Raw genomic sequence first — 12,610 nt, forward strand, 5'->3', positions numbered from 1 at the left:
AAAAATGTGAATTTCAACCCAAACTAAATTCACATTCGTTCCAGTGTTTTAAACCAAGGTAATGCCAGTTATTATTATGATTATTATTATCATTTTGGAGTCTTTAACTGCCCAAATAAAAATCTGTAACAATTAAATGACATTTAGTGGTACCAAGTCAATTGTTTACAGATTAAATTCCAGATTGACATCAGTCACCGTGGCAACATATTATTATTTTTTTTTTGGGGGGCTGTTCTAACAGCAACAATTATTTTTGACACGTTATCGTGAATAAAGCTGCTTTGTCGGGAATGCGATTGGAAGAACCACTCAAGGGGGGCGACTGATGACATGATGGCTTTATATTCCCGTTAGTGTCGCGTTACATACTTTTTTTTTTTTGGAATGGCAAATATAGCATGTCCAATAAAAGCAAAAGTCCAGCTGGGACAAAGTCAAGGTAGTGAAAAAAAAAAAAATCCCAAGTTTCCCTTATGTATCCATACCTCTCTTACATCATATTGTATATCAAGTGTTTAATTATTGCACATTTTTCAATTACACACACATTAATATATTAAAAAAAAACACTGTACCTCGAGACTTATGTAAATGAGCGATGCCATTTTGTAATCTTTAAAACACGGAGAAACAAATATCATCTTCCTCCCGAGAAGCTTCCGAAAAAACGGACAACTGCATCTTTGAATACTGCATAATGAAATAATAGAAAAACACGTTAGCTGGTTATTACTGGATTATTATTTTGTTATTACTGCTTGGTTTAAAGGTGCTTTTGCACTGCTGTGAAATGACAAGAATGCAGTCAGCGTGCAGCGACGTGTCGTGCGGCGGCGATGTCAGGAATCAGCCACTGTGCGGCGGATTTAGCCCCGCCCCGATCCGAATCAAATGAAAATAAAACGTGCCGATTAATTAATTACCAATACTGCAACGGCTCTCTAAAAAGTACAATTAAATATGTAATGTGGAAAGCAAAAAAAAAAAAAAAAAAAAGACTCATCGTATGGTAAGAGAAGTTGTGACGGGTTTCACCGATCGTGAGAGATAATCCATTTGTTGGCGGTGGAGGGGATCGTTTGAAATCTTTTGAAGAAAAAAATGATTTTGATGAAAATATCATGTATTAAAAATATATTTTGCCGGCTTTCAAAATGTAAAATTCCAAACTCAGATGGTGGAGGTATCAATCCGTATATGCTGGTAGATGAACATGATGATTTTTTTTGTTTTAAGAAAAGTCAATATTTGTGATATTTATCTATGATCTGGGCACCTTTGTTCTGGTTGCTGTTTTGGTCTGGTCCGTTATCATCTGGCGTCCAGGACTTTCTTCAGGCAGTCCAGCACGTCCTCGCCGCTGCTCCAGGGGACCACGTCGGCCTTGAACTGGGTTCCCTCGGACTTCAGCAGCCGGTGCATGGGGAAGTCCTTCCTGGGGAAAACCGTGTCTCGGGGTCCCAGGGCCAGCGAGGGGCACACGTCGTTGGCGCCGTCCCCGACGTAAAACACCTGCTGGAACGGCGCCCCGAGCTCTTTCTGCCTCAGGGCCAGGTACTCGCCCAGAATGACCCGCTTGCACATGTTGTCGGGGCAACGGGGGCACGAGTGGGCGTGGAACGGGAGCAGCACCAGCCGGTCGCTGGCGTCGAAGCTGGCCGGGTTGGTGAAGATCCTCCGGAAGAGGTGGCGCACGCCCGCGTGCTTCAGCCAGGTGTCGATGAAGTACATGTTGGCGTCCGAGACCACCGCCAGCTCGAAGTCGCGCTGGTGGTTCTGGAGGAAGTTCAGCAGGGCGAGGGCGCCGGGCGCCGGCGGGATGGCCTCCAGGGCCGAGCGGATGGCGTCGCGCGACACCCCCCGCTCGGCCATGTAGGCCAGGATCTGCTGCATGTGCTCGTTGTAGTGGCCCTCGCGGTAGCTGCTCTTGAGCCAGTCGGGGAGCCGCTGGTCCGGCAGGGCCTGCAGCACGGCGTCGTCGCTGTTCTCGTTCACCAGCGTCTCGTCGAAGTCGAACAGCACCAGGAAACGCGGTTGAGCCACTGCGGTCATCTTCGGTCCTTCTTTGGCTCTCTGCGGAGAACAAAGTCTTACTGTTACAGTCATACGATTGTTAAGATTGATCGATTAGTCGCGCCTATAAAATCCACTCGCCCGTGGTGGAATCCGCCGTGTGACCGACGCGGTCAGATGACTTCCTGTGCGCGGCGGATGGTAAACGGAGAAGAGTATGTCGAGCTTTAACGCTCAGAGGGACTCGTGCATTGGGCGGTTGCTGCCCACCGAGAGCCATGTAGGATTCAAACTACCAACCGTTGGGACACTGCATGACCCGCTCTACTAGCTGAGCAACCGCTGTGGATGCTACGCTAATATTTCATTACTGGGATGGATGACTTGATTGTTTGTGTCGTTGGAGAACAAAGTTGAAAGCGTGGATATTATGGATTTATACAAATGTGAAAATATATTTGAAAACACAAATCAAGCCTAAAAAAAAATCGTCTTTTCTTGTCAGGGATGTGGCACCAGATTTTTTTTACTTCCAGATATTAATACTCGGGGGATTACTTTGGGCTACCTCAGCCAGTGGATCCTCGCCCCAGTTCCACGCCCCCTGATTGTTATCTTTCGTGGGTGCAGTGACACCTTACGGTTATAAAATAAAATGAAATAAAGATATTCATGTTCATTGAAGTGGCACGGTGGTTCAGCTGGTAAAGTGTTGGCCTCACAGTTCTGAGGAGCCGGGTTCCATCCCGGCCCCGCCTGCATGGAGTTTGCATGCTCTCCCCGTGCCTGCATGGGTTTTCTCCGGGTGGGCACTCCGGTTTCCTCCCACATCCCAAAAACATGCAACATTAATTGGACACTCTAAATTGCCCCAAGGTGTGATTGCAAGTGCGGCTGTTTGTCTCTAAATGCCCTGCGATTGGCTGGCAACCAGTTCAGGGTTGTACCCCGCCTCCTGCCCTGTTGACAGCTGGGAAAGGCTCCACCACTCCCCGAGACCCTCGTGAGGATAAGCGGCGAAGAAAATGGATGGATGGATGACCTTCGGCGCAGCGGCTGACCCCTACAAATTCCGCCCAGCAACAAGCAGCCAAAGATACTTAAGACTGAACCCTATTCGTTCCCCCGAGCAATAATTGACCCCTCCGTGGATATTGCGCAATCCGCGTCACTGACCAATCAGAGGCCAGAGATCTGCATAAACCAAAGCCCGTTTTTGCTCCCGCCATTTTCTCAGACAACATTGCATGGTCCAGTATAGGTTTAGTTAGCGTTTTATCGCGTATTTGGGTTATTTAACAATAGATATGGTTAAGAGGTGTAGTCACGGACTTTGGAATAGTGACGACTGTTATCCTGAAAGGCTAGTTGGTGGAGTTCGATTCGTACCCTTTCCAAAACCGAAGACCCAGTGCGAAAAATGCCTTCGATGGATCAAACTTTGTGGAAGACCGCATCATCAACTAAATCCATCTAATATCAACCGGAACAGATATGTTTCCACAAAGGTATGCCCTATATTTGATTTTTAATACATGTCTCGTATAAATGAATTCGAAGTTCTTCGCTAGCATAACACTGCTGCGTGTGAACGATTGACACACTAATTCTTTGTTGAGCGATGATCGGACTGCACAAACGTGCCGTTTTCCTGCTGGCTCGCGGCCGAAAGTTAACCAGACTCTGTTTGCACGAAGATATGCCCTAAATTTGTTTTTTAATACACGTCTCGTATAAATGAATGAGACGTTCTCCGCTAGCATAACATTGCTACGTGTGAATGATTGAATGAAATCAGAAGCATGGCGTCTCTCTCAGTTAAGAATGTATTGTATTTAGAATCGATAATATATCGTTGATTTGAATGAAATGAGAAGCATGGAGTCTGTCTCAGTTCAGAATGTATTGTATTGTATTTGCCACTTTTACTGTTTGTCTTACGTCGGCGCACGTGGCGTGACGTCACTTCAGGAGGCGTGGTTAAGTGCCCTGTACGGAGGGGTCAATTGGCCAATCAGACAGGGGAAAAAAAAATAAATCTCTTTTGATCCACTTTTAAAATGACTCACATGTGTGAAAAATAGTGGAAGAGATTCCCAAATCGGTTAATAGCGCCGTGCCCGATTTAAAATACCACACCACTGAATAACCCACTTCAGAATTACTATTATGAGTCTTGGCTTCCACGCAACTCCAATTTCTCGGAGCACGCAGGCCAGAGGACACGTCAAAACACGTCACGCGTAAATTACCTTAAAATGAGTCATGTTAGCACAGGGAGAGCCGAGGCAAGACTAAACAGTGAGTTATTACCGTCACGTAACCCCACAGCCTTATTATGAACGTTTCATACTCGGTTTACCGAACAAATATGAAAGGCTGCGTGTCGCGACTAGATTCTAGTTTCAGAGCTGTTTTCTGCAGATAAGGTGAAAAAGTGGGCCGGCGGAAGATTAAATCGGGGGGCGGGGGCAGAGGGCCGCAACTTTTATTGGCGTCCATAAAATGAAGGGAAAGGGTACATGCAGAAAAGAAAATACAGCATAAAGCGGTAATAACTCCAGTGTGTAGCTCTTTTCGCAATCCTCCAAGAGTTTTATATTTGTTTGAACGGCTGACGCGAGCTGTGGGGGGTGGCGCGGAGTCGGATGAAATGATAGAAGGATGGATGACAGGAAAACGAGTTTTTCGGTTCAGGTTTTGACTGATAATTATAAAAAGAGCAAATAGGGGTGTTTTTCAAGTAAATAACAGGAAACGGGTTCCCTGTGAAAACAAAAATGAAAAAAAAAAATCTGCAAATAGGTGAATTCAAGAATACGGGGTGGCAATTTGCAGGGGTTCACTGTGGACATTTGATCAGGCACATGTAGGAAAACGAAGACCAAATTCAAAATACAACAAAAGTAAAATGTGCAAAAATACGGGGAAAAAAAAACCCCGGCGTGACGGTTAAAAATGTTTATGGGTGACCCCCCGAAATGTAACCCGAGAGCCATTAAATCACCCTCCTCCCTCAGTTTGGCAACGGGACCGCGGTCTTTCATACATTGCATTCCGATATAAATTTATGAATGCCAGACATACACGCGAAAGTACGCCCCGCGCCTATCTGCACACTCTAATTATAACGCGCCGCCGCTGCTATTTTCGCATACGAGGTCACCACTAAAAGTCATCATAAGCCGAACGTCGCTCGGGAGAGGTGGGGGATTAAAATTAAAAAAAAAAAAAAAAAAAAAAACGACAACACGCGTGCACGCGTTTGCTGTTTTGGATTTTAGAAATGGAGGGAGTAAAAATACATATTTGAGTGGGGGGGGGGGTGAAGAGAAGAAGAAGAGGCCCTTACCGACGAAGCAGCAGCCGCATCCCAGTGACGACAGGATTTGTGAAGAAACTCCTCAACCACCGCAGCAGCAGCACACTGGAGGGACCACAGACACGCACAGATAGAAACGCCTGCCCTAGCTGCAAAAACGTCGGCGCGTCCGCCGTATTGAATGTGGCAATCTTCTGATTGGCTTCTGTGACGTCACAGTAAAGCTTCATAACAAAAGCAAAGGGGAGCTTTAAGATGAAATATTGGCTCAAGTCTGGGGGTGTGCGTGTGGCCCGCTTGCATGAATGTGCATTCGGGTGAGGTCAAGCTCTGCAGCTTTTATTCTCACCAGCGGGAACAGAAGCTTAAAATGCATAATTGCACTTTCACCTCTTGCTGATGTCACAACCGTCACTCAACACGCTTCGGGCACTACAGTATGCCTTATGTTTTTGAATAATTTCACGAGTGATTGCACTTATACATTATATAATATTTGTATTGGATATTTAAGGTGTCTATAATAATACGATCCTGAAATGCAGCTGTAGACTTAAGAAAATTAAGCTCACCAAAACAATTTGTATATTAAAGAGTGCTAATATAATTCATTTTTTATATCAATTCAACCCCAAACAGGAATATTTTGAGAGAATATTGCAGACGATATCTCATGTGTAGCTGTTAAAAGTCGTCAAATAGAACAAAAGTCATAACTCAGTTTTTACCTGTGAAAGATAATCCAATCAGATCAGACGTTGAGAGTAAAATGGTTGCTACGGCCTCGAATCAGCACGTGAACGAGGTGTCCTTTTTTTTTTTTGCATCTTTGTCACATAGCCACATCCAATATGGCGGCGACGTCGCCGTAAGCACTCTTCACGCATCGAAGCCGATACGAAAGTACGTCTATGACGACGACAACGACGAGGGTATTCCCGTTCAGTGTCAAGGCAAACATGCGGGGAGGCTGGCCGTTTCCGGCACACCCTTTCAAAGTTAAATCATTTCCGCTATAACAGGTAAAGAAAACCTGACGACTTTCCGACGTTTCGAACGGTGAGCGATGTTGTTATTTGACGGAAATGGTCGCCCCCTGCTGTGTGAGGAAGCAATCACATCCATTCAGGAATATTTCCCAAACTGAATCTGCACATAAATACAATCAAAAGTTGAATTCTAATATTTTTGTCTCTAAAATGTTGCTAATATCCCAGCTGTCAATGGTGCAGGAGGCGGGGTACACCCTGAACTGGTCGCCAGCCAATCGCAGGGCACATGGAGACAAACAGCCACACTCACAATCACACCTTGGGGCAATTTAGAGTGTCCGATTAATGTTGAATAGTTTTGGGATGTGGGAGCAAACCGGAGTGCCCACCCGGAGAAAACACACGCAGGCACGAGGGAAAACATGCAAACTTCACACAGGCGGGGCCGGGATCGAACCCGGATCCTCAGAACTATGAGGCCGACGCTTTACCAGCTGATTCCAAGCAGCCTTTTTTTTTTTCCCTCACTTCTTAAGAGTTTCTCTTAGCTGCATTTATTGTTGTTGTTGTTTTTTTTTTTTTTTTTTTTTTTTTTAAATCGGCAACAAGGTCCATTTCCCAAAGTGACAAACTACTTGTATGATTTTAAAAAAATGCAGCGACTTCCCCCCTTTTGATCACATCCAGATGGGCCGAGTTGTGCTCTCGTCCACATGTACGCACACACACGGCGTAACTATAAAGTCGGCAGAGGAAGTGGAGCTGGGGAAGGAAAAAAAAATTGCCTCAGTTGGAGTAAACAAAAAATAAAGACTGCAGTAAGGATCGCGTAACTATAATCATATGCGACTCGAGCGCGCAAAAATATGTAATGTATCCTAGTTGATCTTAAGATGACCCATAGAGAAAATACCGACGCTAACAGTTTTGAGTCTTTTATTCGAAAATAACTCCAATTTGTTTCGTGTGTTCATCCGTCCATTTTCTTAACCGCTTATCCTCACGAGGGTCGCGGGAGTGCTGGAGCCTATCCCAGCTGCAAACGGGCAGGAGGCGGGGTACGCCCTGAACTGGTTGCCAGCCAATCGCGGCCTGTGTGTCAGCAAAATAAGTCATACATATGTTTTTATATTGGATGGTGATGTTATGTTATGTTTCTTCTTCTTTTTTTTTTGGGAGGGAGAGAGAGAAGCAATTCCCCAGGCAGGAAATTCCACCCGATTGCTTCAATTGTTGTCCAGAGCGCGGCCTCGGAAGTTGGCACAAAAACAAAACAATCAAGTCATGAGCTTGGCACGGATGCCGCCGCTCAAACAAACATTTACCAAACATCCCCCCCCCCCCCCCTCCATCTAACGAGGGCGACACGATGAACACATTTTAATACTTTTCCGTTCATTAAAATAGGACAAAAGCAATAGAAATATTACGGGATAAGTGCAAATACTGTCAAAAGATATTGTGATAATTGAGTAGAAGGGAAAGCATACAAGGGGAAAATCCGATGATTACTTAATCCTTCGATGATGTCATTTCTTTGCAAGCTTTTGCCCCGACGCCATCAGCTCCAAATCCTGCTTTTTGGGCTCGGGGAGGAGGATGACCTTCCCGATGTTTTGACGCTCGTGCATGCGCCGCATCGCGTCTGTCACCTGAGTAGAAAGACGTGGGAATACAAATAAACTTAATGGACACGGTTCGCTCGAGCTCAAAGCGCGTCCGTCTTCCGACGCACCTCCTCGAAGTGGAAGCGAGAGTCGACGCGAGGCCTGATCTTGCCCTCGGCGTAGAGCCGCAGCAGCGAGGCCATGCCGGCGTCGACGTGCTGCTCGTCCAAGTAGCCCAGGTGGAAGCCGCAGACCGCCTTGTTGGTCTGCATCAGCTTGAGCGTGCTGATGGACAGCTGGTTGTACCAGGTCTTCACCAGCGCCAGCAGGCTCCTCTTCTGGCCCGTCACGCAGTTGGCCGCACCTGACGCACGGGACACGGGAAGTCCGAATTGTGAATTCCCGCCATCGGCGTCGTACCGCGACACGCCGGTCTACCAGAACAGACGCGCCCTCGTCAAAAACTTCAACTACTCTGGACAGTGGCACCAAATCCCGAGACCAGTTCAACTCCGATTCTGATATCCATTCATTCATTCATTCATTTTCCTTGCTGCTTATCCTCACAAGGGTTGCGAGGCGTGCTGTACACCCTGAAGTGGTCGCCGGCCAATCGCAGGGCACATTGAGACAAACAGGCACACTCGCAATAACACCTAAGGGCAATTTTAAAGTGTCCAATTAATGTTGCGTGTTTTTGGGACGTGGGAGGAAACCGGAGTGCCCCGGAAGAAACCCACACAGGCACGGGGAGAACATGCAAACTCCAAACAACCGAGTCCAGGATCAAACCCGGGTCCTCAGAACTGTGAGGTCAACACTTTACCGGCTGATCCGCCGTGCCGCCCTGGCTACAATTCGCTGTCTGAAATTCAACCGTCCACAATTCGCTGTCTAAAATTCACCATCTTTGCCACCGGGCAGGGTTACTTCAGGTCAGAACCAAACAGCCAGCCAATCGCAGTTCCGCTTCCTTAGTATGTGACGTCATGTGACTAAGAAAGATCACTTTACATTTCAAATTCAAATCCTGGCGGCGCATATTTACTTGCATATGTTTGCGCTCATCTCTGGTGGAGGTTTGGTGCCAAGGGACGGCGATGAAGTGAGTTGAGGAGCTTCATTTCAACAAAAGTACACCTTGTGTTTTCTCAAGGTAACTACAGTACACGCTAAACCTAAACCTAAAGTGGGAGTGTCGATTACTTGCATACTTTCAAAATCCCTTCTTTTTCTTCTAAATTAGCATTAAGATAGTGGAATATATATATTTTTTAAACAAGATTATATGCCTTGGTTGATGATTTTAGTGTTTAAATAAACCATGCATAATTCACTTTTAATTTATTATGTTTGAATATTACAGTAAATTTAGACTGGGAGTGAGAAACAGCTTGAAGCAAGCACGACTTGCCTCTTTTTTTGGGGGACAACTGCACAGAGCAATCAACTTTTAGTTATGATGATGTAGTTTTGTCTCATATTAATTGTCAAAAAAAAAAAAAAGCATCAAACAGGTGTGGAACCAGTGAAAATGTTTCCATGAGGGTAAAACTACACACAGTATGCTCTTGAAAAACTTCAAGTTAGCATCTTTATTTTGCTTACCAAAAACGATGAGCGAGCCCAAAGGTTTCAACAAGTCGAAGCCCTTCTGCGTGTCGGCACCACCGAGTGGGTCCAGAACAATGTCCACTCCTGCAAATGGAATAAAATCATAAAAAAAAAAAAACCAACAACTCATCTTTATATTAGCACATTTTGTAGTACAATTAAGGGGAGTTGGACGGCGTCTGACCTTTGGGGCTGATTTTGCGAATTTCCTCCACGTAGTCTTTGGTCCGGTAGTCGATGGGGTGGGTCACGCCCGCCTGGGTGATGATGTCATGCTTGGAGGCGGACGCCGTGCCGAAGACGGTCACGTCGGGCACCGTCTGGCACAGCTGGGTGGCGGCGATGCCCACGCCGCCTGCACGCACAGCAACATGCCATCTGCGTTTCGCTCGCTACGGAATGTGCAGGTTAGCTAGCAACCTTGTCGGCCATGAGCGCGCACAAGCGTCAACCCGGCATCCATTTTTTTGCCACGTCACAATGGTGGTAATTGATTGACAATCGAGCGACGTGGCATTTGAACGCATTCCCCAGACACTCCCAGATTATTTGATGCCGTGGTTCTCGACCACAATCCGTTCCAGAAAACGGTTCGAGAAGTGAATTGTTCGAAAACCGAATCGACGTTTCCCATTACAATGAATGGAAAAAGAAATAATGCGTTCCAAGCCTAAAATATTGGGCTTTTTAAAGCATTTTTTTTAGGTTTTCCTAATCATAAAGTGCATAGTAGAAATACATGTATAGTTTAAATACTTTATATAATAAAATAATTTTGTTTTTTTATTGCTTAAAATGTATGCTTTAGTAGTAGAGTACGCGAGGCTGGGAGTGCATGGCCGTATCCCCCAGCCTCGTCAACTTTTTTTTTTTATTAACAAAAGAGCAAAATAGTTTTAAACAAGTAACTTGCATTCTTTGTAGCCATGATTGGGTGTTAGTACAGTAGCCGTCGATAAGAAGAAAAACAACAGTCCCCACCGGGACACGTAGAGGCTGCGTTATACAGAATAACAAAAGTGCGCTGGTTGCGCCGCGCGCGTTATGTCATTTCCGGGCTTTTTCGGCGGCGTGGGAATCCACAACAAAGTGCGCCTGGGTCACCTGGTCTGGCTGCGCGCAATACGGGGGCGTTCGAGTACCGATTTTCGATCGAAAACAGAAGCAGAAAAAAAAAAAAAAAAAAAATCTCAAAATTTTCGTTCAATAATGGGAACGTTCGAGAACCAAGACTATATATATATATAGCATTTTTTGAACTGTTCAAATGTGGCAGGCTTGTTAACAAGACTTCACTGTGATGTGTCAAAATTAATAGACATTTTCCCATAATAGGGATTTTGAAATGTCAATTTAAAAACTACATATAATGTAACCCAGTCATTTGCAGTGTCATATAAAGCAAACATGAGCACGCTAATAGCCCCCACGCTAATTATTAACTACTATCAGTTATTGGCGGCATAAATTCAAGGCCTAGCGGTAATTCCGGGAGATTTTTTTTTTTTTTTTTGCCTTACCCGCCGCCATGTGGACCAGCACGCTCTTGCCCGGCGTGAGGTTGGCCATGTGGAAGAGCATCAAGTACGCCGTCAGGTAGTTGATGGGCAGCGCGGCGCCCTCCTCGAAGCTCATGGACTCGGGCATGGGGAAGGCGCGAGCGGCGGGCACCGCCACCGTCTCCTGCCACACGCCGCTGCGGCTCATCACGATCACCCGCTCGCCCACCTCGCGTTTCGGAAACGGGAAAATATTACAATCCGTACAAATTTCATTTTATTTTTTTAAAAATACATCAGAACCGTATGAATTTACACATCTTAATAATGTATTGTACCATACTAAAATTGACAAGAGATTCAATTCAATATCAATTAATTAACTTTAAATCATTTAACATTGATTTTAGACCATAGTCAATTTTAAGGAACAATTTAGACACTTCTACATCAACAGCTCTGATGAAGTTTGCTTCCAAGTACTGCACTCCATGTTCCCAATTAACTCCACAATTATCTAAATTGAAAAATATATACACAGTACATCGTTCAACATACAATCATCCATTTAATTTTCGTTTAATTGTCAGGTTTACAGTCATTTTCAACTTGAATTAGGCAAAGGGGAATTTCACCCCCTTGGCTAAAAGGGGCCGATGCTGGAGCACCACAAAGGGGTCCTCTGTGCACATGCCGAATTTTTACAGGATCACTACCTGTAAAATACTTCTTACGTTAAAAATGTTTGACGGCGTAGTGGAGATGGCACCAAGTGAGTAGCCCGTCGCTCCAAGCAATCGCCTATCTCGTTTTTATTATCCCAGATAAACGCCCACGCCAAAGATCGACTTTGATTACGCTGAGCACGCTTTTAATTATTATTCTTGTGTGACCTTAGCTCCTGCGAGATGTGTCAGATGAAGATTAGACGGGAAAATTAACACAAAAAGTTTTTAGTTTTCGCATTCCCTGGGGCTGAACAGCTTTTTTTTTTTTTTTTTTAATTTGTGTTATTCAATTAGTGTTAAGTTTGTTTTATATGATCACATTTTTACTTTGTGAACACGTTTTATTATTTTAAGTCAAGACATGAACATCACCACAATAATAGATAAAGGAAAGTGTTTTGTTTGTTTTGGGTATCATTACCTTCCGGTCCATCACCCCTTCTCCGACCGCTTCGATGACGCCGGCCCCCTCCATCCCCAGGGTGACAGGGGGCGCGGGCAGAGGCTCGTACAGACCCTGTCTGCCCATCAGCTCGGCGAAGTTGAGCCCGCACGCCTTGACCCGAACCAGGACCTCCTGAGGCTGCAGCCGCGGCTCGACGAACGCACTCACCTGCAGCTTGACTTTGTCGTAGCCCCCGTAGCCCGTGAGCACCAGGGAGCGGCACGTCGCAGGCGGCTGCCCGGGGGACGCCTGCGGATCTCCGGCCGGTGGCTTGGGCTGCCCGCGCTGCTGACTCGGAGCCTCTTGGTCAGACATGACGACGACTTTTGGGAACGCAAACCGGATCGATTGCTCGAGCCTGCGCGAAGCTCAATGGGAAAGCATTCG

General features: G+C 45.7%; 2 protein-coding genes across 4 annotated transcripts; both read right to left on the reverse strand.

Moving 5' to 3' along the window:
* Positions 1–332: 332 nt before the first annotated feature.
* On the reverse strand, positions 333–6,132 carry LOC133495176 (probable phosphatase phospho1). Its single transcript, XM_061809501.1, has 3 exons — positions 6,067–6,132; positions 5,369–5,443; positions 333–2,076 (listed from the first exon to the last, which is right to left on the reverse strand). The coding sequence occupies exon 3, from the start codon at positions 2,053–2,055 to the stop codon at positions 1,315–1,317; it is 741 nt and encodes a 246-aa protein (XP_061665485.1). The 5' UTR covers positions 2,056–2,076; positions 5,369–5,443; positions 6,067–6,132; the 3' UTR covers positions 333–1,314.
* On the reverse strand, positions 5,587–12,554 carry LOC133495175 (synaptic vesicle membrane protein VAT-1 homolog). Of its 3 annotated transcripts, none has more exons than XM_061809500.1 (7): positions 12,200–12,554; positions 11,072–11,279; positions 9,736–9,906; positions 9,546–9,635; positions 8,066–8,301; positions 7,843–7,982; positions 5,587–7,092 (listed from the first exon to the last, which is right to left on the reverse strand). In XM_061809500.1, exons 1-6 carry the CDS (start codon positions 12,536–12,538, stop codon positions 7,860–7,862), a joined length of 1,167 nt encoding a protein of 388 aa, XP_061665484.1. In that variant the 5' UTR covers positions 12,539–12,554; the 3' UTR covers positions 5,587–7,092; positions 7,843–7,859. The 3 variants fall into 3 exon arrangements, with proteins under 3 accessions (XP_061665484.1, XP_061665483.1, XP_061665482.1); XM_061809499.1 differs by having other exon boundaries at positions 7,821–7,982; XM_061809498.1 differs by lacking the exon at positions 5,587–7,092 and having other exon boundaries at positions 7,250–7,982.
* Positions 12,555–12,610: the final 56 nt, after the last annotated feature.

This window comes from Syngnathoides biaculeatus, chromosome 22, assembly GCF_019802595.1.
Source record: "Syngnathoides biaculeatus isolate LvHL_M chromosome 22, ASM1980259v1, whole genome shotgun sequence".
In the NCBI taxonomy this organism is placed as follows: Eukaryota; Metazoa; Chordata; class Actinopteri; order Syngnathiformes; family Syngnathidae; genus Syngnathoides; species Syngnathoides biaculeatus.